Source organism: Ipomoea nil, unplaced genomic scaffold, assembly GCF_001879475.1.
Source record: "Ipomoea nil cultivar Tokyo-kokei standard unplaced genomic scaffold, Asagao_1.1 scaffold0317, whole genome shotgun sequence".
NCBI classification, from domain to species: Eukaryota; Viridiplantae; Streptophyta; class Magnoliopsida; order Solanales; family Convolvulaceae; genus Ipomoea; species Ipomoea nil.
In genome coordinates, this window is record NW_017616745.1 from 3,296,727 (window position 1) to 3,319,361 (window position 22,635).

Below are 22,635 nucleotides of genomic sequence, written 5' to 3' on the forward strand. Positions count from 1 at the left end.
TTAATTGTAGTAGAATGTGAACTAACTGTCTCTTTGGTGTCATTAAAAGAAATTGCGTTGTTTTGAATCACGATCTACACAGCTATGTCGATCATGGTCCATTGTATATTGTATAACTATTGAAAAATTACACTGACGATTTATTAGGGTATCTCGAATAGGAGGAGAAAAAAGGACAAAAAGAGGGAGATAATGATGGGAGGGGAGAGGAGATACATGCTCCTGTGAGAACATTATCTCCCGAGCATGTACGCTGAGCACATGGCGCGTGTACATCACACGCCAATGAAAAGGCGTACACACACCTTTTACACTCAAAGAAAGTAGGAAATAAGGAGAGAACCATTGTGAATGCCCGTAAAGAATATATTTTAAAAATAAAATTAATTTTCTAAATGGAAAAACAGGCTTTACGAATTGGGAAAGCCCAAACTAGAAGACCTTTTCTCAGCCCAGATTAAATTTGCAGCCCACCTAATAGAAAAAGCCCATTCGGCCCGTATTCATCATCGTATAGCCCAAAACCCCAGTAAAACCTCCGTCTCTCTCTCTCTCTCTCTCTCTCTCTCGCTAGTTCGCCGCTTATTCTTCAATCTATTGCCGGAAAGAGGAGAAGAGGAAACGGAAAGGGAAGCGGAAAAGGAGAATGGCGGATGTGGTGCAGTACAAGCTGGAGCGGATGCTCCCGGAGCTGGACGACCTGGAACGGCGCGGCTTGTTCAGCAAATTCGAGATAGGGGAGATTGTCAAGCAGCGCCGGAAGTTCGAGTACCGGCTGAAGAGGCACAGCCCGCTGAAATCGGATTTCATAGCGTATATTGATTACGAGAAGCAGCTCGACGCTCTCCGCCTCCTGCGGAAGAGAGCTCTGATGAAGGAGGACGGCCACGCAAAATCGAAGAAATCGGTTTCGGATTTCTCCGGCGTTGCGAGGATTGTGGAGATATATCGCCTCGCTACGAATCGGTTTAAGGGCGACATTGAGCTCTGGTTTCAGTATTTGGAGTTCTGCAGAGAGCGAAGAAATGGTAGAATGAAGAAGGTAGAGTATATATACATTCATTAATTATTCATAGTTGATGAGTTTTTCTCACTCTGACAATGCCGAATTCGAATTTACAGTGGATAGCGAAAAGTATTATGGAATGAGTTCCTTTGCATGCTCAAATTGATAGTTTTCACTTTTTGAAGAAGGGATTGGAAACTATGAAAATATTAGAATGTGCTGTTATCACTTGTCCACACTAATCAAACAATAATTATACTAGTCTCAATAGGTTTGAAATTTAAGTCCTTAAGTGAAATATATTGTTGTTTATAACAGTTCTACTTTTATGGGAAACATGGTGAAGCTGATTAGTTCATTCTGAGATAGAGTTTGTTTGTGCTGGTTTTCGTTTTGGATTGTTAAAATCTTGAATTCATAAGAAAAATTCCTTATCTCTGTGCTTGTTTGTCACACTTAAAGAAGTGATATCTTCGCAGGTATAAAGCATGACCAAGTACAAAGAAGTCAACCAAATAGAACTCTGAAGATGCATGGTTAAAAGAGATAAATTTTCTTTATCTGTCACTGAACGTTGCTTTATTTATGCTGCTTGCTTAGTGCATGCTTTATAGTTCAGTCACTGATTGTTTTTCATGTCTGAATATTTGGCTGGGTTGATGGTCTTCCACTGGAACCTTTGTTGGATGTATTATTATGTGAATACATATGCACTGTGATATTTCAGGAAATAATTTGGGTGTTATATTGTGAGTGTTTGTAGTTTTACTGATCTACACCTTGTTGTGTGACTAATGCCTTCTTGTTTATTTTTGCTTCAATAGGCTCTGGTTGATGCAATTAGGATGCACCCAACAGTGCCTGGGCTTTGGATTTACGCTGCATCTTGGGAATTTGACCAAAACTTAAATGTTGCAGCTGCTCGTGCCTTGATGCAACGTGGTTTTAGAGCATGCCCAAGTTCTGAGGATCTATGGATAGAATATCTTCGCATGGAGCTCACCTACCTTAATAAATTAAAGGCTAGAAAAGTAGCTCTGGGAGAAGATGTAGGCACGCTGACAAACGATCAGAAAAATGCAAAAGAGAAGCAGTGGAGAGATGAGAACAAAGAATTATTTATGTCCCTTGATGATGAGATTAAGGATGACAAAGCATCAAATCCTCAAGATGCAGAACAAAAGGACAAAGTTGATTTATTTAAAGAGCATGGTTTTAGCATTTTTCAAACTGTATACAATAGTGCTATTGAAGCCATCCCTTCTAGTTTCAGCTTAAGAACGCGATTTCTTGAGATACTAGACGCAACAGATCTAGCTCATTCAGAAGATATGCAAAAACAGATACTTGATGATTTGAAAAAGGACTTCTGTAAAGAACCAACATATTGGGACTGGCTGGCAAGACTGGAAATGTTTGGTCTTAAAAACGTGGAGAAGGTTTCAGAAGGAATGATCTCTGATCGTGTACGTGAAGCAATTCAGGTAAGGTCACTCTAAAGTGGTCAGATTTTCATATGGGTTTGGCTAATTATATTGAATATCAACTTTACTTCTTTTCTTATGCTTTTTACTTCCAGTATTTACCTTCTGTTTCCCATTTCTTTTCCTTCTTGGTGTGGAGCTTAGTTTGTTCACTTAGTTATCTGGTTGCTTTTTGGAATACTTTTAGGTATATGAGGAGGGTTTAAAAGTTGTGCCCTCAGCCACGATGTTTGAACTTTATGTGAAGTTCTTGACAGATGCCATCCCTTGTGGAAATGGAGATGGTAAATCTTCTGATAACTCAAGCAATCATGTTGGTGATCCCATTGCACAGCTGTTGATGGTATATGAGAAGGCTGAAAGCATGGGGTGCATCACTGAAGCTCTTGCTTGTCAACATGTTTCTTTCCTTTTGCAACTGGGAAAGCAAGTTGAAGCCAAGACACTGGTAGAAAAGTTTTGTACAGGAAAATTTTCTGAAGCAGTGCATTTATGGGCATTACGGCTCTCCATAGAAATGATGTGCACTGAAAATGGGTTCTCTTCAAACAAGGCTGCTCTGTTATCATTCTTTGAACTCCTTAGGAATGTTCTAATGAAGGTTTCTATATCAAAAGCAGAAAACTTGTGGCTTATGGTATGCAAAAGCCTTTCAGTTCTCTTGCTTTTAATTTTACTTGGGATATGCCCCAGATGTTACTAGTCTTATTGCTTCCCATAACACTGCTAATGAAAAGAGCTTTGTGGCTTGTGAAATTCTTAAATCATTAATAATTTTTAATTGCATTACGTGAGCCCTCAAGTAACCCTTTTTTTTCTGGTAAATATGTAGGCACTCAAGGTTTTTTCAAGTCATAAACAGATTTTTGACAAACTGATAGATACTGCGGTGGCTTTATTGGCTAAAGATGGTGGAAGTGATGGTGGATTTTCGCTCTCTTCTGCCATTGTAAATTATGTTCTACAGAAGGATGGACTTCGCAGTGCAAGAGAGATGTACAGGAGGTATGTTGTGACATTTAATGCAATGATATTTTAGTACATTCTAGAATTCGAGTTTGATGTTTGCTTATGCCTTTTAATTTGTCTGGAGAAGCTGATAATAAGCACTGCAGTTTTCTTGTTCCAGATGTTAGAATACTGAGCTACTCTACTTTCCCATCTAAATGCAGATTTATCGCACTACCACACCCAGGACTGTCAATATATAAGAATTGCATTGAATTGGAATTGAGCATTGTGTCCACTGGTGATGAGGGTTCTCTTGCAAATGCCCGCTCACTATACGATGCTATGCTGACAACATATGACCAAGATGCAAACTTGTGGCGAGACTACTACTCTATGGAGGTTAAGGTATGTTCGGTGCATCCCTTCTTTTACTGTTTCATTTGCATAGGCATATGAATTTGAATACACTCTTCACTTCTCAGTTTGATCAGTGACATTAGTATATTTCTCTTTATCCATAATGACCTTCTACCCCTATAGAGAGCTTATTTAACGTGAACTTCACAAATGTCACTCACATTGAACTTAGAGAATGTTTACTTAACGTGAACACTCTTACTCTCCGGAATTGATCATTGGCATTAGTATATTTCTCTTTATCTGTAATGACCTTCTACCCCTATAGAGCGCTTACTTAACAGTTAACATGAACTTCACTCACATTGAACTACGAGATCCTGCATGTGTTCTGGCTTATCTACAAAACAAGCCTGTCTCAGGGTGTCAACATTATGCATTTGAGAGTTACTATATACTGTGCTGTTTTATTCAGTGTTTTGTGTATTTTTCGTTGATTTCTTGTACTATATTTTCAGTTTGGAACATTGGAAAAAGCAGCAGCAGTCGAATGGCGTGCACGAAAAACACTCAACAAAGGCTTCCCACTACTCTCAACGGTTTAGAGTTCAGGCTTAAATTTGTGTATGCTAACCACAGAAATTGTGTTTTCTTTTTCTTTTCCCCTGTTGTTGATGTTTTGAACAACTACCGAGTTCAGTAAAGGATTTTTGGCTAAGTTTGAATCCCCTCACCGCAACTCCGCCCATCCTAGAGATTGGCAGAGGAGATAAATTGCGGGGAATGTCTCAACTAGCCAACAATCTTGTACACTAATGTTGTCTTGTTAGCAAAGCAAAGTTTATAAACTTATTTTGATTTAGTTGACCAGTTGAACCAAAGCAAAGTTTATAAACTTATTTTAATTTAGTTGACCAGTTGAACTATATCTTGCCGGAACTTATGGATATTTTCTAAAATTACAGAAAAGTACACTCAAAGGTCTCAAAGTGAAGGGTAGAAATGAAACTCATGTAATCTTTTGGTTCACCTGTACTACATAATACGGACAGTTTTCACAAATGATTTCCACTTAGTAATGAAATGAATACATCTCCTGCTTCTCCATACAAATCAGGTAACCTCTATTTTATGTGTAGTTTCTTGTGTCAGACTTTTGGCCATTGTGGACTCACAACCTACAGATTCAAGTAAACAACTAAAATATCAGACAACGAAGACACGTTCTCAGGTAATGTTCCTCTCGAGATCACTGAAAACTCACCTCGAGTGTACTAAACACCAGTCTCATCCGGCTCGCCACCACTGAGGCCTCTTCGGCTTGTCCCACAACTGCCATTTGCTCTAGCTGAAGCGTTTTAACCGGAAGCCTTTATACAAGAAAGCAGTATGTTAGTTGCATATTTTACCTACATGAGAGGGAAACTGCAGTCTTTCAATTTGATGTGTGGACCGACGAATCCTCCCTCCCCCGACACACAAGAAGAGAATAAAAGGAAAGAGTAATAGAGCTCACCACGCCATTCCTCTCATGAAATATGCATTAGCTATAATTGCACAAAACCCTTTCCACTGCACCATCATTTCATCCGAAACAGGAGGAGTGGACGACCATCGAACTATGGTCGGTTGTGGCGTACACAATATCGTGATGAATATGATGCTCAACCACAAAATACACTCGTCAACCTGGAAACAATTCACTGATGTAGACCTCGAGAATATCGTAAAAAGGAGAAAAACAGTTCAACAACACGAGTTGACTAACTAACCTCACTCGAGAAAATTTTGGACTTCAGACTCGTACTTCCACCGTACGTTTGCATTGCTTCAATCTCGACCCCAGATTCCTTCAGAGCAGTAAGTTCTTTCCTTAAACCTTCATCCGTACATCCCAGTGCATATGCATTTACTCCCGCACTGATGAACTCCTAAAAGACAAGGGTTTTAACGAGACGACGTATTTGAATAACAACTAACTGACCTCATACGAGAGTAAGAACAGCAACCGAATATACTTTTAGATTGTCACCTCCTCCACGCTCAGCAAAATACTTGTATCGTTTGAGCAGGCTGATAGCTATGTTCCTCGAGGATCGATACTCGTTCTCAGGCGATATAGCATCTTGCGAATGACACTGCAACAGTTGCAATAACAAATAAAGCGGGACAGACAGATACACAGAAAGAAAAGGAGGCTCGGTAGAAGGTAACGCTTACCAGCCATGTCCTCAAAGTGGAATTTTGCGAGAGATAGAAGAGAGGCTTGAACTTATTAGCATAGTTCAGCGAGAAAGGGCAACTGCGAGCCCCGTTATTGGGACCACAGTGGAGGCTCGAAAAACCGTGAGTACTAATCAGTGGATTAACACGTTTTGACTTGCAGGGAGACGTCTCACGCAGCACATTGACATCCCAAGTCGTTTGATGACTCGAGGCTCGTGGAATCTGAACAATTAGCATGGTTGGACCATGATCCGCTCACCTTTTGTACGACAACAAAACAAAAAAGTATTACTCTCGGGTGCCCTAATTTAAATTTAGTACTCTTGAAGCAGGATTCAACAAACTACTCAAAGCACCAAAAGCAATATTGTGTCAAGTGGAGGATATAAACACAGCACTACTCTAACATATTCTTGCATAATACTATAATCTTTAGAAGTTTGATATTTAGATTAACCCTCTTTCTTGTTGACTTCATCTATTATTACTACCTTTGATTTAGTGGAAAGCCCACAACTGCTATCCAAATGTGCGCTCTAGGTGAAAATTGTCCAAGGTAAACCAGCCTAAATTACCCATAGCTGACCAGCTCAAATCAAGAAGGCCAATGTCACAAGGTAAACCAGCCTAGATTACCCATAGCTGACCAGCTCAAATCAAGAAGGCCAATATCACAAGGTAAACCAGCCTAGATTACTCATAGTTGACCAGCTCAAATCAAGAAGGCCAATATCACAAGGTAAACCGGCCTAGATTACCCATAGCTGACAAGGTCAAAACAAGAAGGCCAATAGACAGCTCTCACGAAAAGTCAAACTTGAAACCCCGTGATTACTAGGCCAACTGTCCGACCAACTTGGTTGGGGTGTTCTTATCCACCATCCATATGTTTCATCCAATGTAAAGAATTGTACTAATGTTTGTAGCCATATCAAGCTAAAACACTAACAATCCCCAAAATCTTGACAACAATTGTTTCTATTCACATCCAAGAATGGAACTTTCCAATATCCTAGGATTACATTTTCACAAAAGAGATGTTTCCCTTCTTCCCCAACACTAAAATTTTCTCATATTGACCAAAACCCCAGACCATCTGGCCATCTTTGATCCACTCTTATCCACCCCTAAATCCTAATTTATTCAACTCTTAATCCTCCCTAATCTGCAAAACAAAGCGAGGGTAATCAACAAAAACATTGATCATAGCTTGAAGCGCAATCTAACTTACCGTTTACCAGAAGCGATGCGATTCAGAATAGCTCAGAGGCAATACAATTCAATCAGAATTAAGAAGATGATGAACGACAGAGATATAGATACAGTGATATACACACGTAAGACGAGATTCTTGGATTTTATGTAATGAATCTTTTTCGAGGGCAGAGAAATTAGGAAAAATTTGAGTGAAGAATCTACTAGTGAACTTCCGGGGGCCACGAATTTTTATGTTTTTCTTTTTCTTTTCCTTTATTATGGGTCCATAATTTTTCTTGGTTTTATATAATTATCATATAAAGTCATGCAATTTTGTGTTTTTTTTTCCTATGTTAAATGCTATTTTTTGTAAATAAATTCGAAGTATTTATTTTTTGAGTAGTACTGACTTTGTTATAATGTAGTATCTGTTTATAATTACTTTCTCAATCTACTGAAGCACAAAGAATCAACACCGCCGTCATTGAAATTTAAGTGACTGACTATATTTATCACTTAATTCTCTTATTACTTTTAGAATTTTATTGCGAGTTTTGTTATATTTTTCTTTTATTATTTTTTAATACTCGATATTCGTTAATTTGTGAAAATTTTTACATTACGAAAATACTTGAAACATTATGATTATCAAAATAATTGTCTGACCAATTCGACTCAACAGTCTTTCACCAGTGCCCATTGAAGACTTAATGTTACAAGCTTATTGCGAAGGTCAATATAGATTTAGATAACTAAGATTTTTAGTTTCGTCGGATTATACACTTCTACACATAATATACTCAACCTAATCTTTCAATATTAGTGGCAAATAATCAAACCATCACTGTCATTTCGTGACAAGAATTGAATCCTCATCCAGTCGTTAAAACTAAATCTAAATAAAATTTTTCATCTATTAAACTAATACACCGAGCATATTGTAATGCATCTATTGGTCTAAAGCTATTTGGGCTATGGTACATTTCTAGATGGAGTGGGTTGCACATACAAAGGTGTACACATGTACTTTACATGCTATCCTTTCTCATGGGCTATAGCTAAAGGATAAAGTCACCAAATTGTATATGTGGCCTATTTTGACAAATTATACTATGGACCATTCATAAATAATCCTTTTTTTTTTATATGTATAAGAAGGTGAAACCCAGGGAATGCAGCCCAATGTGGGTTGTGTTTTTACATAAATCTCCAGAATGGAAATCCAGCTATATCATCTTCTAGACTACTCAGTATGACCTCTGGTGGTGAGTTCAGTATGTGCACGCCGGGAGGGAAATTTTTGGAGTAGAACGCGAGACGATCTGCGACTACGTTCTGTTCTCTTATTACTGAAATGATTTGCCACTTTTTGAGGCGTCGGAGTTCTTTTCTGCAATCTTCGAGGATGTTGTGAGCTGGGATGCGAGGTGGGCTGCATCCTTTCATGTAGTCGATGGCTAGTGCAGAGTCGCTCTCTATGATCAGGTTTCTATAGTTCTTGGCGACCGCTAGTTGGATTCCTTTTAATAAGACCCATGATTCGGCTTCAAGAGGAGTGCAATTGCCTATGTTATAAGTGAATCCTTGACACCACCTGCCCGTGCTGTCCCTTATTACACCGCCGCAACTGCCCTTGTTTGAGTTGCCTTGGACCGAGCCATCTACGTTTAGCTTGTGGAAGTTATCTTGCGGTTTTTCCCAGCACATTTGTTTCCATGAAGTTGCAGCTTGTGGTTTTAGCTTCCCTGAGAACCTGGTGAATGCTTTATCGATCTCCATGGCTTGAGCTTTAATCCATTGAATCTTGGAGCTATGAGGCTGGATTGAATTGTTGAACACTGCTTCATTCCGCCATTTCCAAATCCACCATAATGTTGTGGCGAAAAGTGAGCTGGAGCTGAAGGGACCTTTTGCATTGCCTTTTCCGGCTATGCCTATTTCTAGCCAATTTGAAAAGGGAAGACTTCTCGTCTTTTCGAAATAGCTTGGGAAGATTGCTTTCCAGATGATTTCTGCTAGCGGGCAGGAACGAAGAACATGGTTCTCATCCTCTACTAAGTCTCTGCAGTTCCAGCATTTGTTGCACTCGGTGAGTCCTCTTCTTTCCCTTAAGCTATTGGTCATAATTCTTCCGTGGGTTGTGAGCCATATGAAGGAACGGATTCGGTTGGGGACTCTTAATTTCCATATGCTGTTCCACTTTGATGCTTCGAGTGGATCCTCAAATGTGCTTGGTTCGTTGTTTGCTATGCCGTATGCCGAAGATACGGAGAAGATGCCAGATGCTTCTCTGGACCAAGCTATGGTGTCCTTTGCTTCTAGGTCTTTGACAATTATGAAGGACGCTATTCTGTTTATCAGATCTTCGGGTAGGAGGTGGTTCAGGTCGTCCCACGACCAACCAGAGTCCGTCCTCCAATAACTCGCCACTGTTCTGCTTATATCTGATTCCGGAATGACATCTGAGGCTGCTACCATCAGTGGTTCGTCGCTTATCCATTTGTCCTGCCAGAATAATGTGTCCATACCATTTCTCACGTTTTTCCTTACGCCTTTTTGTAAGACTGGTATGGCTTTGATGATTCCTCTCCAAGCGTTGGAGCTGCTGGATTTAGTACGCCAAGTAGAACAGTCAGATGACGAGATTGAGTACTTGGCCTTGAAGATTCGGATCCAAAGCTCGTCGTCCTCCTGCATAATTTTCCAGCCTAGCTTTGCTAAAAATGCCAAGTTCATTGGTTCCAATTTCCGAATGCTTAGACCCCCGGAGGCTTTGTTTTTTGTGACAGTGTCCCAATTAACTAGATGTCATCTTCTTTCTCCTTCTTTACTTCCCCAGAGGAAGCCTCTAATTAGCTTTTCCATGCTGTTGATGAGTCCGATTGGGAGAAGTGTGGACTGCATAGTGTAGAAGGGAATGGATGAAAGTACCGACTGTGCAAGAACTTGTCTACCTGCAAAGGATAGCGTTTTTGCCTTCCATCCAGCGAACCTTGACTCCATTTTCTCGAACAAACTTACGAAGGTTTCATTTTTTATCCTTCCGTGTAGGGATGGGAGGCCAAAGTACTTGCTGAGGTCGATTACCTTGGGTACGTTCACTGCTTGGGTGATTGCGTGTTGAACATGTGGATCCGTGTTGTTAGAGAAGAAGACACTAGATTTCTGGAGATTCATTCTCTGTCCCGACATTGCGCAGAATCTCTCCAGGCAACTTCTCATTACTGATGCTTGTTCCAGCGAAGCTTCTCCAAACAAGACCAGGTCATCTGCAAAAAAGATGTGAGAAATTAGAGGAGCGTTTCTTGCGACTTTGATACCTTTCCATTTACCCTTTCTGGCTGACTCCTCGATGATGTGGCTTAGTCTTTCCATGCATAGGACGAAGAGAACAGAGGATAATGGGTCCCCTTGTCTAACCCCTTTTCCGGGCTTGAACCATTTCGATTGCTGGTTGTTCCACAGAATCGACAGCCTTGAAGTTGAGATGCATTCCCAAATGATCCTTCTCCAAGCATGATTGAATCCGATTTCCTTGAGAGTGTTTGCAATAAACTCCCATGAGAGCTTATCGTAGGCTTTTTCGAGATCGATTTTCAAAATAAACCAGCCTGTCTTCCCTTTCTTGATCCCCATAAATAATCCTTTTTAATATATTGAAATTAGTTTTTTTTTAAGCTATATTGAAATTAGTTATTATATATATCTTCCAAAGGCTGAACCCCAACCCTAAGCGCCCCCACACCCCGGCCCGACAAAGCATTTGGGAGGATGTAAATCATGGTGACTCAACTGAACATGAACCATAGAGGCTAGACCGATACTCACTGCGCACAAGGAGCCCCCTCACTTTGAGAGGTTGCTCCCATAGTTATTATATATATATTTTTATCATAGGTGGTAATTCCCTTTTAGTTTAATTTTTTTTTCTTCAGAACATCTCTCTTTGATTATAGTATTATTTTGGCATGACTATTTTTATTTTTTAGTCCTTCATCAACAAAATTGTTTAAATTCTCTTAAATACAAGGACATTACGGTCTTCAAAAAGGAATTTTTTTTCAATAAAAATAAAAATAAAAAATTTTACGGGTCAACACATTTTGTATTTAAAAAGTCAAAATGTCATTGTATTTATGTCATTTCAAAAGTTTTGTTGAGAGATGAAAAAATTGGTCATGCCACAATAATACTAAGATCAAAGATGGATGTTCTGAAAAAAAAAAAAAAAAAACTAAAAGTGGATGTCACCTATGAATCTAAGACAAAAAATGAAATTAACTCTATTAAAATTTTATTTTTAGATAATACACTGAAAGTGAACTTGTCCTACACTTTTAAAATGCATAATACAACTGAACTACGTAAATAAAATCAATAAGAACAATGTTATTTTATTTTTATTTTTTACTTTTTGTAAAATTTGATTCGAATTATTTACATATTAACATGACATTATCGACAAAATTCAATAAAAGAACATTTATTTATTTTTATTGATTATTCAAAACTCGATCTATCATAAATAAATACAATAATAACACCGTGATTGTTACGAAATAAATTAACATTAATCTATATTAAGTAACCAACTGTACTCAAAATATTAGAAATGTGAATCGAACCAACCCGCGCACTTGAACTAGGTACCCACTCGAGCCATCTTTTTAGATAACGAGGAAAACTCACATACCGCCGATCATTATCCGAGGATCACAGATTCAATAAAAAATACATTGACAAAAATTAAAGTCATAACGTTCAGATAATCATGTTTCACTTATTGGTAATACGGGGCAATTTCGAATCCTCTTGATACAATGAAGAGTTACAAGTGAAAAGCACCCTTCATCTTACTCTCCTACCGCCGAACCAACCACACCAACAACAAACGAGGGGGATTGGGGCGTTGTTGAAAATCGTAGCACCACTCACTGAAGATGGGTCTCGATTTAGAAGGGAAAGCCTCATCCACCCACTATATTCCACCAGACATCCCCCTTTTCTTTAATCCCATTTTATATTTTATATATACACAAAAAAACAAATCTTTCCCCCCCTACCATAACATAAAAGGCCAATGCTTTTATCTCCTTCAAGATTGAGCGACTGAAGTTCCCAGCAGCTTTATACGGTAGTAAGTATTCTTGAATCCCCCTTTCTCATCTGACACTCTGATTCGTGTTGTCTGCGTTTTATCTGTTCTTTTCATGACTTGCCTTTCTGGGTTATTGGAGATCAGCGTGAATGTGAATCTGAGTTTGTTATAGAGAATGTTTTCTGGATCTGTATTGCTGGGGAATGGTTGGATAGGCCCAGCATTTTTGTTTTTGGGGTTGGGTTTATGAAAAGGGTTGAAATTTGGAATGGATTAGAACAGGAAAGATTGCATTTTGAACATCAGATTTTGATAGAGAGGAAACCTTTGATCTGTGTTGATCAGGTTTGACTCGGTAACCACAATGATACAAGTTCGAATTGGCCTTTTTGGTTTGAGCCCGTCAACCTATAGACAACTTAGGGTGGTTTAACTGTTTGTGATCCTTTGCCTGCTAGGGTCTAAAGGCGGGTTTACCCACTACCTTGAGTAGTGGCTACTGATTTCTCTCATCGCCCAAGAAAACCTTTGTATGTGTTAGACTAGGTTGTTGGGCCTCGAGTAGTGGTCTTTGATTTTTCTCGTCACTCAAAAAAAACCTTTGTATGTGTTGGACTAGGTTGTTGGCACGGGGCCCAGTGCCTCGAGTAGTGGCAGCTGATTTCTCTCTGTCACCCAAAAAGAATCTTCGTATGTGTTAGACTAGGTTGTTGGCACTGGGGCTTACCCAGTGCCTCGAGTAGTGGCTGCTGATTTCTCTCGTCACTTAAAAAAAACCTTTGTATGTGTTAGACTAGGTTGTTGGCTATGGGTTTGTTTTATACTCTTGGTGGGATTATAGTAGTGATTGTTATGGTCCATGGGTAGGTAGCTGAATTTAATCTTGTACTTTATGGTGCAGATACTATCATCTGATAGGATATTTTGTGAAGATGAGGGGAGGAGGATTGTGGCAACTTGGACAATCGATTACTCGCCGCTTGGTGCAGGCTGACAAGAAGACTATTGCTCGAAGATGCTTTGCCTCGGATGCTGATCTTAAGAAGACTGCTCTGTATGACTTCCATGTTGCCAATGGAGGCAAAATGGTGCCGTTTGCTGGTTGGAGTATGCCAATTCAGTATAAGGACTCGATTATGGACTCGACGGTGAATTGCAGGGAGAATGGCAGCCTCTTTGACGTTGCGCATATGTGTGGTCTGAGCCTCAAGGGGAAAGATTGCATCCCGTTCCTTGAAAAGCTCGTGATTGCAGATGTTGTTGGGCTTGCTCCCGGGACGGGGACTTTAACCGTTTTCACGAACGAGAAGGGAGGTGCGATCGATGATTCCGTGATCACCAAGGTCACTAACGATCACATATACCTCGTCGTGAATGCAGGGTGCAGGGACAAGGATCTTGCGCACATTGAAGCTCATATGAAAGCATACACGTCGAAAGGCGGGGATGTTTCGTGGCACATCCATGACGAGCGGTCTCTTCTCGCCCTGCAGGTTCGTTACCGTTTTTTGAGTACTACTGACTCTGTTACAATTCAGGTGTTAATGTTAGGGACTTCATTTGAATATGGATGTTGAAGAGTATTAGGCTATGCTAGTAATAAGGCGTTTCATTCTCGACCATAAGCTTGTGATAGCATAATCCGCTTTTTATTTTGTAACTACTTTCGTAGTTTCGTGTGAAATTTGCCACCATACTCTCCATTGGAAGCCTCTTCGAGGTTTCATGCCATTTCATGTTAATTCTTCGGGTGCAAAGAGGCTAGTGAATAGTGATATTTATAAAGAGTTTTCTTGCCACGTTTGGTTCAGGGTCCACTTGCTGCCCCGGTCCTTCAACATCTGACAGCCGAGGATTTAAGCAAGATGTACTTCAGTGACTTCAAGATATTGAATATCAATGGGGTCTCGTGCTTCCTCACAAGAACAGGGTAATGTTTCTTTCTGTGCTTATCCCTTTTCTCGCCTTTACTCATTTGATCGTTGGCTGTAGACCGTCACAAGTAATATCCGTACTTCGTGATTGTTTTCTTTACTTTGGGGTGACCAGGGAAACCCGCTGTCACTACCCGAGGGTGTGCACTAGTAAACCCTGCCTTGTGACCCTAGCCGGAAAAAGACCATAAGGAGGTAAACCAGCCTAGATTGTCTATAGCTGACTGGGTCAAACCAATAAGGTTGGGATTCGAATTTCGAACTCTTGACCTTCTGGTTACAAGTTTATATCTTTAGCCATCTTTGCGGGGTTACCCCATAATTCTTTACTTGTGGAAGTTCGAGTCGGATATAGACCGTCACGAACTAATCTCTTTATTTCATGGTTGTCGTAAGGTATACGGGTGAAGATGGATTTGAAATCTCGGTGCCTTCAGAACACGCAGTTGACCTCGCAAAAGCTATTCTTGAAAAATCAGAAGGGAAGGTGCGGTTGACAGGGCTGGGAGCACGAGACAGTCTTCGCCTCGAGGCGGGCTTGTGCTTATACGGCAATGACATGGAGCAGCACACGACGCCAGTGGAAGCGGGGCTCACATGGGCGATAGGGAAGAGAAGAAGGGCGGAAGGAGGGTTCCTTGGGGCCGAGGTGATCCTGAAACAGCTCGAAGAAGGCCCGAAGATCAGGAGAGTAGGCTTCATATCCTCGGGGCCACCAGCAAGGAGTCACAGCGAGATCCAAGACGGGAATGGGCAAAACATCGGGGAAATCACGAGCGGAGGGTTCAGCCCTTGCCTGAAGAAGAACATAGCGATGGGGTACGTGAAATCCGGGCTGCACAAAGCGGGCACAAACGTGAAGATCGTGATCCGAGGGAAGTCCTATGAGGGAGTTGTTACAAAAATGCCTTTTGTCCCAACAAAGTACTATAAGCCATCTTAATTTTTCTCTCTTCTCTGTCATTCATACACTTTTCATGTTTTCTCTCCTAACTGTAAAACTGCAGAAATGCTTCTTTTCTGGAAATGAACCCACCTGCAGACTTGCTTATATCTCCCAATTATGTCTCATTTTATGTTCAATGCTTGATCCAGCAGGAACTGGTTTTATGCTTCTCTTCAATTTATATAATAATAAACAGTGAGTTGTTATACCATGGACCAGGGCCCACCTTCAAGGTGAACCCTGGTCCTAAACGACGTATAAATTGTGTATTTTTAGTATTGGAGTTGTGAACTTTTAGAATATAAATTGTGGAGTTAATTCTATTTTTGGTCTTAGATTTATAGGTGACAGTCCACTTTTAGTCCGTTTTTTTATCGGAACATTCCCTTTTGGTTCTATTATTATTGTGACCTAACCAATTTTAGTCCTTCATTAACAAAATCGTTGAAATGTCTTAAATACAATGACATTTCTATCTTTTTAATACAAAGTGTGTTGACTTGTTATATTTTTTTTTGGGAAAATGACACTTTTTCCCCCTATGTTATATGCTTATAGCACTTTTTCCCCTGAGTTATTCATGCATCCACATTTGCCCCCTCAATTATTATAAAAGTGGCGGTTTTTCCCCCTGATAATATTAAATGGACGTTTTTACCCTTAAAATAAATATTTTATTTATTTATCTTCTTCAACAAATTATTGCTTATACGTAGGGATGGCCACGGTTCGGTTCGAACTGAACCGAACACTATAGCAATCAAATAAAAAAAATTCGGTTATGATTCATAACATAACTCAATATTTGGGTTTTTGTTTATTAAAATTGTGAAGTGGAAAAGAAAATAGATTCTGAACCGTGAATCGGAGCTTCAAATTGGAACAACTACTAGCAATAACTTAAAATTAGAATTATAATATTTGCAAATAGTGTATGTTTTTTCGCATTTATATTAACTCTCACATATAAGTATATATAATCGCGATTTGGTTTTTATTTTGAATCGTTGGTTCACAATTTCGGATCCAATTTGAACTGTTGGTTCAAACTTTATTTTAAATTTTTTTTAAAGTATTCTAAATTCAACAATTAATGTATTTTATTTTTTCAAATTGTGGTTATAATTTGTTGGAGAAGAAAAATAAAGGAAATATTTATTTTAAGGGTAAATATGTCCATTTAATATATCAGGGGGAAAAAATTGCCACTTAAATAATTTAGGGGGAAAAAGTGCTATAATTATATAACACAGGGGGAAAAAGTGTCATTTTCCCCTTTTTTAAAAAAAAAATTATAATTGAAGATTGAAATGTCATTGTATTTAAGGGTATTTAAATTTTAAACTGTTTTGTTGATAGAGGACCAAAATTGGTCATGTCACAATAATAGTGGACTGTCACCTATAAATTCAGGACAAAAAATAGAATTAAATTGTGTTTTTTTTTTTTAAGTCAAAACACATAACAGTTGTAGAAGAGAATTTATGAATACAATACAGAGTCATCAAATCTTAATATCTTAATATGTTAATAATTAATATTGTGTGATGCATAGTCATCAAATCCTAATAAGTTATTATTCTGTTAATATTGTGTGATACATAGTCTTCAAACTTAGCGGGTAGAGTACAATTTGTGTATTAGAAGGTCACATGTTCGATTTTTGTTAACAGTATCGGTCAAACTCATTACACATGATCTTTATAGTGCGATTAATCTGTCTTACTTGTTTTTCATTGGTCAAATCAACTATTTCTTTTTCGCTTATTTCTACTAGCATTTTCTTATAATTTTTAAATTTAATTTTTTGTGTTTAATAGTACTTTTAATGTAGTTTCTAAATATATAAATTTTACATACTAATTCTAAACTTAATATTATGAAAAATTAAATTGTAAATAACTTTAGACAAACCTTGTTAATCGAACTCGACACATAAAATGTGACAGAAGGAGTATTTGTAAGTTATTACAAAAAAAAAAAAAAAAAAAAAAAAAAAAAAAAAAAAAAAACCTGATCCAACATGAAGCTCTTGTGCAAATTATGCTGTGTATTCGTATTCACCATGCATGGTGCATACTGATGCAAAAACGATGTCGTTTTATTAAAAACGCGCGTCTCCACTTAAAAAAAAAAAAATTCAAGTTCGATTCCCAGCAACAACATATGAACTAAAATTCCAGAATCGATGAACTATAATTCCAGAATCTATGAACTAAAATTCTAGAATCTAATCTATGAACTAAAAATTCCATAATGAATGAACTAAAATTCCAAAATCTATGAACTAAAATTTCAGAATCGATGAACTACAATTCCAGAATCGATGAACTATAATTCCAGAATCAATGAACTAAAATTCCATAATCTATGAACTAAAATTCCAGAATGAATGAACAACATAATGCTGTTGCTGGGAATCGAACCTAACTTTTTTTTAAGGGGAGACGCGCGTTTTTAATAAAACGACATCGTTTTTGCATCCTCACAGCATAACTATTGAAGCTCTTGTGCCGGACGGTCGGACCCAGTCCGATGCTGTCCGGTTGACCCAATAACCCATTCCACAAAAGGGACAAAATGGGAAGAGAATATTCAGAATATTTTGTGGTATATTTAATTAACTAAATAGAGATGGTTGGATACACCGCAATGGGACGTGGCCATTGATCAACCTGTTTGTTCGGCAATGATCCATTACTGATCGCCTGATCGGGTCGAATTTCCATATTGTTTAGATTTATGGAGTAATTATTCATCCATTGTTTATGAATTAAAGTAAAAATAATAATCTTGTTTCAAAAAAAAAATGTCAAAATAATAATCTATCTATTAATTAAATATTTCGTATAAAATATCAATCAAATAGTGTTGAAAGGAGTTTCTTTCCTTTTTTGATGCGATATTTATGGATGATTAATATAATATGGAGGAAATAATAATATGGATTATTATTCATTAAGAACATGCTATATATGGGAAATATGAAAATTTTACACCAAAATTCTTCACAAGTGACAAAATAAGTATATTCGATTTTTTAACATAAGGTAAGATCGGTCAATTCAGAATAAATTTATTATCACATCAAATAGTGATTTTTTTTTTTTTAAAATCTTAGTAGCTTTATAATATATTCGAATTAATTATTGTTTATCAATATAAGGTGTAAATAAAACTAATGAAAATTATATAACCGTATAATGACATTTTTGCCCAAAAAAATTTGAAGATATTATATTTTTAATACAACATATCATTTTTTGAACACATTGGTAGGACATAATTCAAGGATACTAACGTTTGTTCTCTATCTAGATTGTCAAGATTTTTGGGGACAACCTAATTGAAGCATGTGCTTCATCTCAACTAAAAGCCTAAGTTATGGTTGGATTGCACATTAATGACTATATGCTCACAAACCTATAGTTAAATTGGTAGGACACTTAACTTAATAATTACAATGATAGGTAATAGTCTTTAACCATACGTATATTGGGATTTGCACAGGAGACCGAGATGGTTATTTCCCAAACACTTTCGATCACCTCGTGCCTTTTTCGATCCGAGCCTAACTGGAGAATAGCCCCTATAGGATTCGTAGCCGCATTCTATGCTCGGGTTACAACCTCCGAATACATACAATCAGGACAAATATCCCGAGCTCGAACCATTCTTTATTAAAGGAACTATTATAACCCGATCACATCATCTGACCACATTCTAATAATGCGATAGTCAGGAATCTCATAACACGTGGCCTCATCAGGACCTCATTGTGACCGGTGCATGCAAGACACGTAGTGCACATGCCGAACATTCGATATGTCCCCTCCAAACTTCTATATAAGGCGCATTAAATGCTAGAAGGGGGAACTTTTGAACTTTTATTCATACCATATTTTAACCTCGGGAACGTCTTATCACACACACAGCTACTCGAGACAATACATAATTCTCAATACAACAAACACAGTACTTCAACATATTTACCACATCACACAAGATTCTAAGTTCGTCTCCCTGTGGGAGTTGTTTATTAACTTTCTTGGTTTGAACTGGTCAATTATGAGTGGGAGTTGTTTTTTGACTTTCTTGGTTTGAACTGGTTAATTATGAGAAACCTAGACTAGCTTAGTTTATTACCTGGTAGGCTGGTACTTCTCGTAGTCTTTCGATAGACACAAATTTCACTTATAGCGCACATTCAGATAGAGATTGTGAACTTTTCAATAAATAGAAGACCTCAAATCTTTAGGAAACAATCCCTAAACCCTAAATAAAACCCTTATTCCAACAATATATTTGTTGTTAAAATAACTAAATAAGTCAAAAAAAAAATGTTCATAATTCCATACTTTAACCCTTCCCCAATTTTGAATAGGTGGTGGATCCGGGTTGTCCAAACGGACCCTCCGCCTCCTACAGAGTACAAGACTCCATGAAATTTCAACATATATGGAAGCCATGTGTAAAGCGCTTCACACTCAGCGTCTCAGTAACTGACCAGCGCGAGGGAAAGAAAGAAAGATTCCCTCTTTTCTTGGAGAGAAATGGGGTCAATAGCGAAGAGAGGCTTGCAGCAGTACCTGCTACAGCTCCAGCAACATCCTCTCAGAACAAAGGTCAAGCCTTTTTCGAATTTCTCAGATCTTTCTTTTCCATTTTTTGAGCTTAATTGTGATCTGGGTAATTTCAATTTCAATTTTGAAACCCAATTTTCAAAAATTTGGGGGTTTTTTTAATCGTTTGTTTGGTTTGATCATTTAGGGAGGTGGGGGTGGGGTTTTGGAGCTTCAGTTTTAATTTATTGAATATGGGGAATGAATTTCAATTACCCTTTGCAGGCAATAACTGCTGGAGTGCTGTCAGCAATCAGTGATATAGTGGCCCAGAAGATCACTGGCATTCAGAAGCTTCAAATCAAACGTTTGATTCTCAAAGTGGTAATTTTTTTTTTTTTTTTTTTTTTTGGGTATCCATTTTCTTAGTGTTTGTTATGTGCTGTGTATCTTTGTGTATATACTCAGTTGTACTGGTTTGTGGCTGGATTTCCAGTGGTATTGCAATTCGCAATCCGAACTTGTTAGGCAGGTCCACGATCCCTCGATTCCACGAGTTACTTATTCCCCCCGGTGCCAAACTATTTGTTATCCTACCTGAATTCAACTCGGTTTACCTTTCTCAATTTCCCGTAATCCAGAATGTTTTGCACTTTTGCCATGTTTTCGGTTTCATATGCTACTGTTTTTCTCCAGCGGGGTAAAGTAGACCGTGGCCCTGTTCAGGAATTAGCTCTTGACCGGTAGATATTATTCTATTGGTTTTTAGAATTAGCTGTTTGGCTTAAACTCTATCTACCGTTCAACGTTCATATCAACTTTTTGATCCACCAAACCTATAACTATGGTTTGAAAAGCTAGCAGCTTTGTAAAGAAGCTCTTTATCAAACGGGACCATCAATACTATTGCAGAATTTATTATACTTCAATGAATCGATGGGCTTTCCACAAGCTTTTGGACATGTGAGGATAAAACCTTTTAATTAATAAATAATATAATGATATACATACCAGAGTCTAAAGCAGATGATATTTCTTATTGTAATTATGTTGTTAGCGAAGTTTGTCTTTCACAATAAATGAAGTATGGTCCACTCATATGCTGCACTAGCTTTCTGAGGTTTAATTAGCCAATAATATTATGTTACTTTATATTGCTTTCTTTTGTGTCCTCCGGTCCCCTCGGTTAAATTGATTTACTATCTTTTTGAAGATTATTTTTTTTTTCTGACATGGCCATTGGATATTGTTTAGAGGAAATGCCGAATTCCTTGCATACATTACATATTAGAAAAACGCAATTGTGTGCTTCTGTAAATTCTTGTCTCCGTTTCTCTAACTTTGCGGTTTTCAGGTTTTTGGTTTTGCACATCTTGGACCATTTGGGCATTTTCTTCATATATTGCTGGACAAAATTTTCAAGGGCAAAAAGGATACTAAAACGGTTGCTAAGAAGGTAAACAATGCTTCTTTTGTCCAACATCCCCCTTCCTCGTGATTCATATCAACCTGCGGGTAAATAAGATATGGTAATATCGAGCCAATCTATAGATAACCTCGGGTGGATCTAAATTTCCGTTATCATTGATTTTTCTATCGTAAATAAGCCTGAGCTACCCATGACCTTTGGCATGGCTCTGATACCAAATTGAAGCATGTCCTCCATGTCAACTAAAAGCCTAAGCTGATAGTTGGATTGCACATTTATGCTTATATATGTTATATGCTCAACATTAATGTTTTCAGGTGGTGCTGGAACAAGTGACATCGTCCCCTTGGAACAACTTGCTTTTCATGCTATACTACGGGTTAGTTATCGAGGGTGAGTGCACAATCCCATCTAAACGAACTCATCTTGGACAAAAAAGCGTTAAACTTGTGAAATCTTACTTTAGCTAAGAACGTACTAGAGGTTTTGCCTGAACGAGTTTTGTAACGTTCACAGGAAGACCGTGGGTCCAAGTGAAATCTAACATTGCAAGAGAGTATCCGAAAGTCCAGTATACAGCATGGACGGTCTGTCTTTTTTTTTTTTTTTTTTTTTTTTTTGTTTCCTTCATATAATTATCTCGTGTGAAAGGATCACGCGTGCTAATATACCAAACCCAAATACGTGCAGTTCTGGCCGGTCGTGGGATGGGTGAACCACCAGTACATACCACTCCAGTTCCGAGTTATCTTTCATAGCGTCATTGCCTGCGGTTGGTAAGTTCCTTCTCCCGACATAGAACTGTATGTATTCCATTATCCGCAACTCTTTCAACCTTTTTCATTCCCACGGTGTCTCTTTTCGTTCTTTCCAGGGGGATATTTTTGAACCTGCGTGCGAGGACAATGGCAATCAAGAAAGCTTAAGCGTACCCGAGAAAAGCACACCTGGCTACCCGTCTCCTATATATGTAAGTTCAGTAGCATTGGATATCGTCGTAGCGTGTGATCTGTTGCTAGCGATAACATTTGTACTATACGCGTTATATGTTACATATCTATTCGGTTTGATGGTAGTGAAAACATTGTATTTGATGAGATTATGGTTAAATGATTCATGCTTTTCAGTTGAAATGAAATCCTTTATTATGGCCTAATAATAAGTTTTAGCAGTTCTGAGAATGTGGCTTTGAAATCCTTGTATATATCTTATGCTTCATGTGGTTGTGAATATGGAATTCAATTCATCGATAATATTCACATTCACCGCGTCCATTGCAGAGTACCCAACATACATACATATCTAGAACTGTTAATTTTGGATAGATGGATGGTTGAGATTGATCCTTAGTTTTTTCTAGATAACAATGGTCATTTTCCTATATACTTGATATGGGTTATAGTGTTATACTTTACCCGTATACTTATACGCGTGCTGGGTATCTG

At 38.2% G+C, this 22,635-nt stretch overlaps 4 protein-coding genes across 6 annotated transcripts; 3 read left to right on the plus strand and 1 right to left on the minus strand.

Moving 5' to 3' along the window:
* Positions 1–531: 531 nt before the first annotated feature.
* Positions 532–4,792, plus strand: LOC109169651 (U3 small nucleolar RNA-associated protein 6 homolog). 2 transcript variants are annotated; one of them, XR_002052278.1, is made up of 7 exons: positions 532–1,042; positions 1,831–2,490; positions 2,678–3,127; positions 3,323–3,495; positions 3,663–3,846; positions 4,317–4,637; positions 4,686–4,792. XR_002052278.1 is itself a non-coding variant. In XM_019318518.1 (6 exons), exons 1-6 carry the CDS (start codon positions 647–649, stop codon positions 4,401–4,403), a joined length of 1,950 nt encoding a protein of 649 aa, XP_019174063.1. In that variant the 5' UTR covers positions 532–646; the 3' UTR covers positions 4,404–4,665. The 2 variants fall into 2 exon arrangements, 1 of the variants encoding a protein (XP_019174063.1); XM_019318518.1 differs by lacking the exon at positions 4,686–4,792 and having other exon boundaries at positions 4,317–4,665.
* LOC109169681 lies at positions 4,729–7,479 on the minus strand. Its single transcript, XM_019318551.1, has 7 exons — positions 7,256–7,479; positions 6,019–6,283; positions 5,817–5,936; positions 5,571–5,729; positions 5,315–5,487; positions 5,063–5,168; positions 4,729–4,976 (listed from the first exon to the last, which is right to left on the minus strand). The coding sequence occupies exons 2-7, from the start codon at positions 6,259–6,261 to the stop codon at positions 4,947–4,949; spliced, it is 831 nt and encodes a 276-aa protein (XP_019174096.1). The 5' UTR covers positions 6,262–6,283; positions 7,256–7,479; the 3' UTR covers positions 4,729–4,946.
* A 4,642-nt stretch (positions 7,480–12,121) lies between these two features.
* Positions 12,122–15,350, plus strand: LOC109169666 (aminomethyltransferase, mitochondrial). Of its 2 annotated transcripts, XM_019318532.1 has the most exons (5): positions 12,123–12,358; positions 12,866–12,868; positions 13,221–13,812; positions 14,131–14,249; positions 14,650–15,350. In XM_019318532.1, exons 3-5 carry the CDS (start codon positions 13,252–13,254, stop codon positions 15,194–15,196), a joined length of 1,227 nt encoding a protein of 408 aa, XP_019174077.1. In that variant the 5' UTR covers positions 12,123–12,358; positions 12,866–12,868; positions 13,221–13,251; the 3' UTR covers positions 15,197–15,350. The 2 variants fall into 2 exon arrangements, with proteins under 2 accessions (XP_019174083.1, XP_019174077.1); XM_019318538.1 differs by lacking the exon at positions 12,866–12,868 and having other exon boundaries at positions 12,122–12,358.
* Positions 15,351–19,629: 4,279 nt separating this feature from the next.
* Positions 19,630–22,346, plus strand: LOC109164701 (peroxisomal membrane protein PMP22-like). Its single transcript, XM_019313246.1, has 7 exons — positions 19,630–19,824; positions 20,047–20,145; positions 21,116–21,217; positions 21,508–21,583; positions 21,707–21,777; positions 21,881–21,966; positions 22,065–22,346. The coding sequence occupies exons 1-7, from the start codon at positions 19,753–19,755 to the stop codon at positions 22,114–22,116; spliced, it is 558 nt and encodes a 185-aa protein (XP_019168791.1). The 5' UTR covers positions 19,630–19,752; the 3' UTR covers positions 22,117–22,346.
* Positions 22,347–22,635: the final 289 nt, after the last annotated feature.

Excerpts from the sequence above, each read along its gene's own strand:
- LOC109169651 (XM_019318518.1), top strand. The coding sequence starts at position 647 with ATGGCGGATGTGGTGCAGTACAAGCTGGAGCGGATGCTCCCGGAGCTG. Across the intron at positions 1,043-1,830 it reads GAAATGGTAGAATGAAGAAG|GCTCTGGTTGATGCAATTAG; the intron begins GTAGAGTATATA and ends TTGCTTCAATAG. Across the intron at positions 3,128-3,322 it reads CAGAAAACTTGTGGCTTATG|GCACTCAAGGTTTTTTCAAG; the intron begins GTATGCAAAAGC and ends GTAAATATGTAG.
- LOC109169681 (XM_019318551.1), bottom strand. The coding sequence starts at position 6,261 with ATGCTAATTGTTCAGATTCCACGAGCCTCGAGTCATCAAACGACTTGG. Across the intron at positions 5,937-6,018 it reads CCACTTTGAGGACATGGCTG|TGTCATTCGCAAGATGCTAT; the intron begins GTAAGCGTTACC and ends CAACTGTTGCAG. Across the intron at positions 5,169-5,314 it reads TTCATGAGAGGAATGGCGTG|GCTTCCGGTTAAAACGCTTC; the intron begins GTGAGCTCTATT and ends TCTTGTATAAAG.
- LOC109169666 (XM_019318538.1), top strand. The coding sequence starts at position 13,252 with ATGAGGGGAGGAGGATTGTGGCAACTTGGACAATCGATTACTCGCCGC. Across the intron at positions 13,813-14,130 it reads GGTCTCTTCTCGCCCTGCAG|GGTCCACTTGCTGCCCCGGT; the intron begins GTTCGTTACCGT and ends CGTTTGGTTCAG. Across the intron at positions 14,250-14,649 it reads TGCTTCCTCACAAGAACAGG|GTATACGGGTGAAGATGGAT; the intron begins GTAATGTTTCTT and ends GGTTGTCGTAAG.
- LOC109164701 (XM_019313246.1), top strand. The coding sequence starts at position 19,753 with ATGGGGTCAATAGCGAAGAGAGGCTTGCAGCAGTACCTGCTACAGCTC. Across the intron at positions 19,825-20,046 it reads AACATCCTCTCAGAACAAAG|GCAATAACTGCTGGAGTGCT; the intron begins GTCAAGCCTTTT and ends TACCCTTTGCAG. Across the intron at positions 21,218-21,507 it reads CTAAAACGGTTGCTAAGAAG|GTGGTGCTGGAACAAGTGAC; the intron begins GTAAACAATGCT and ends TAATGTTTTCAG.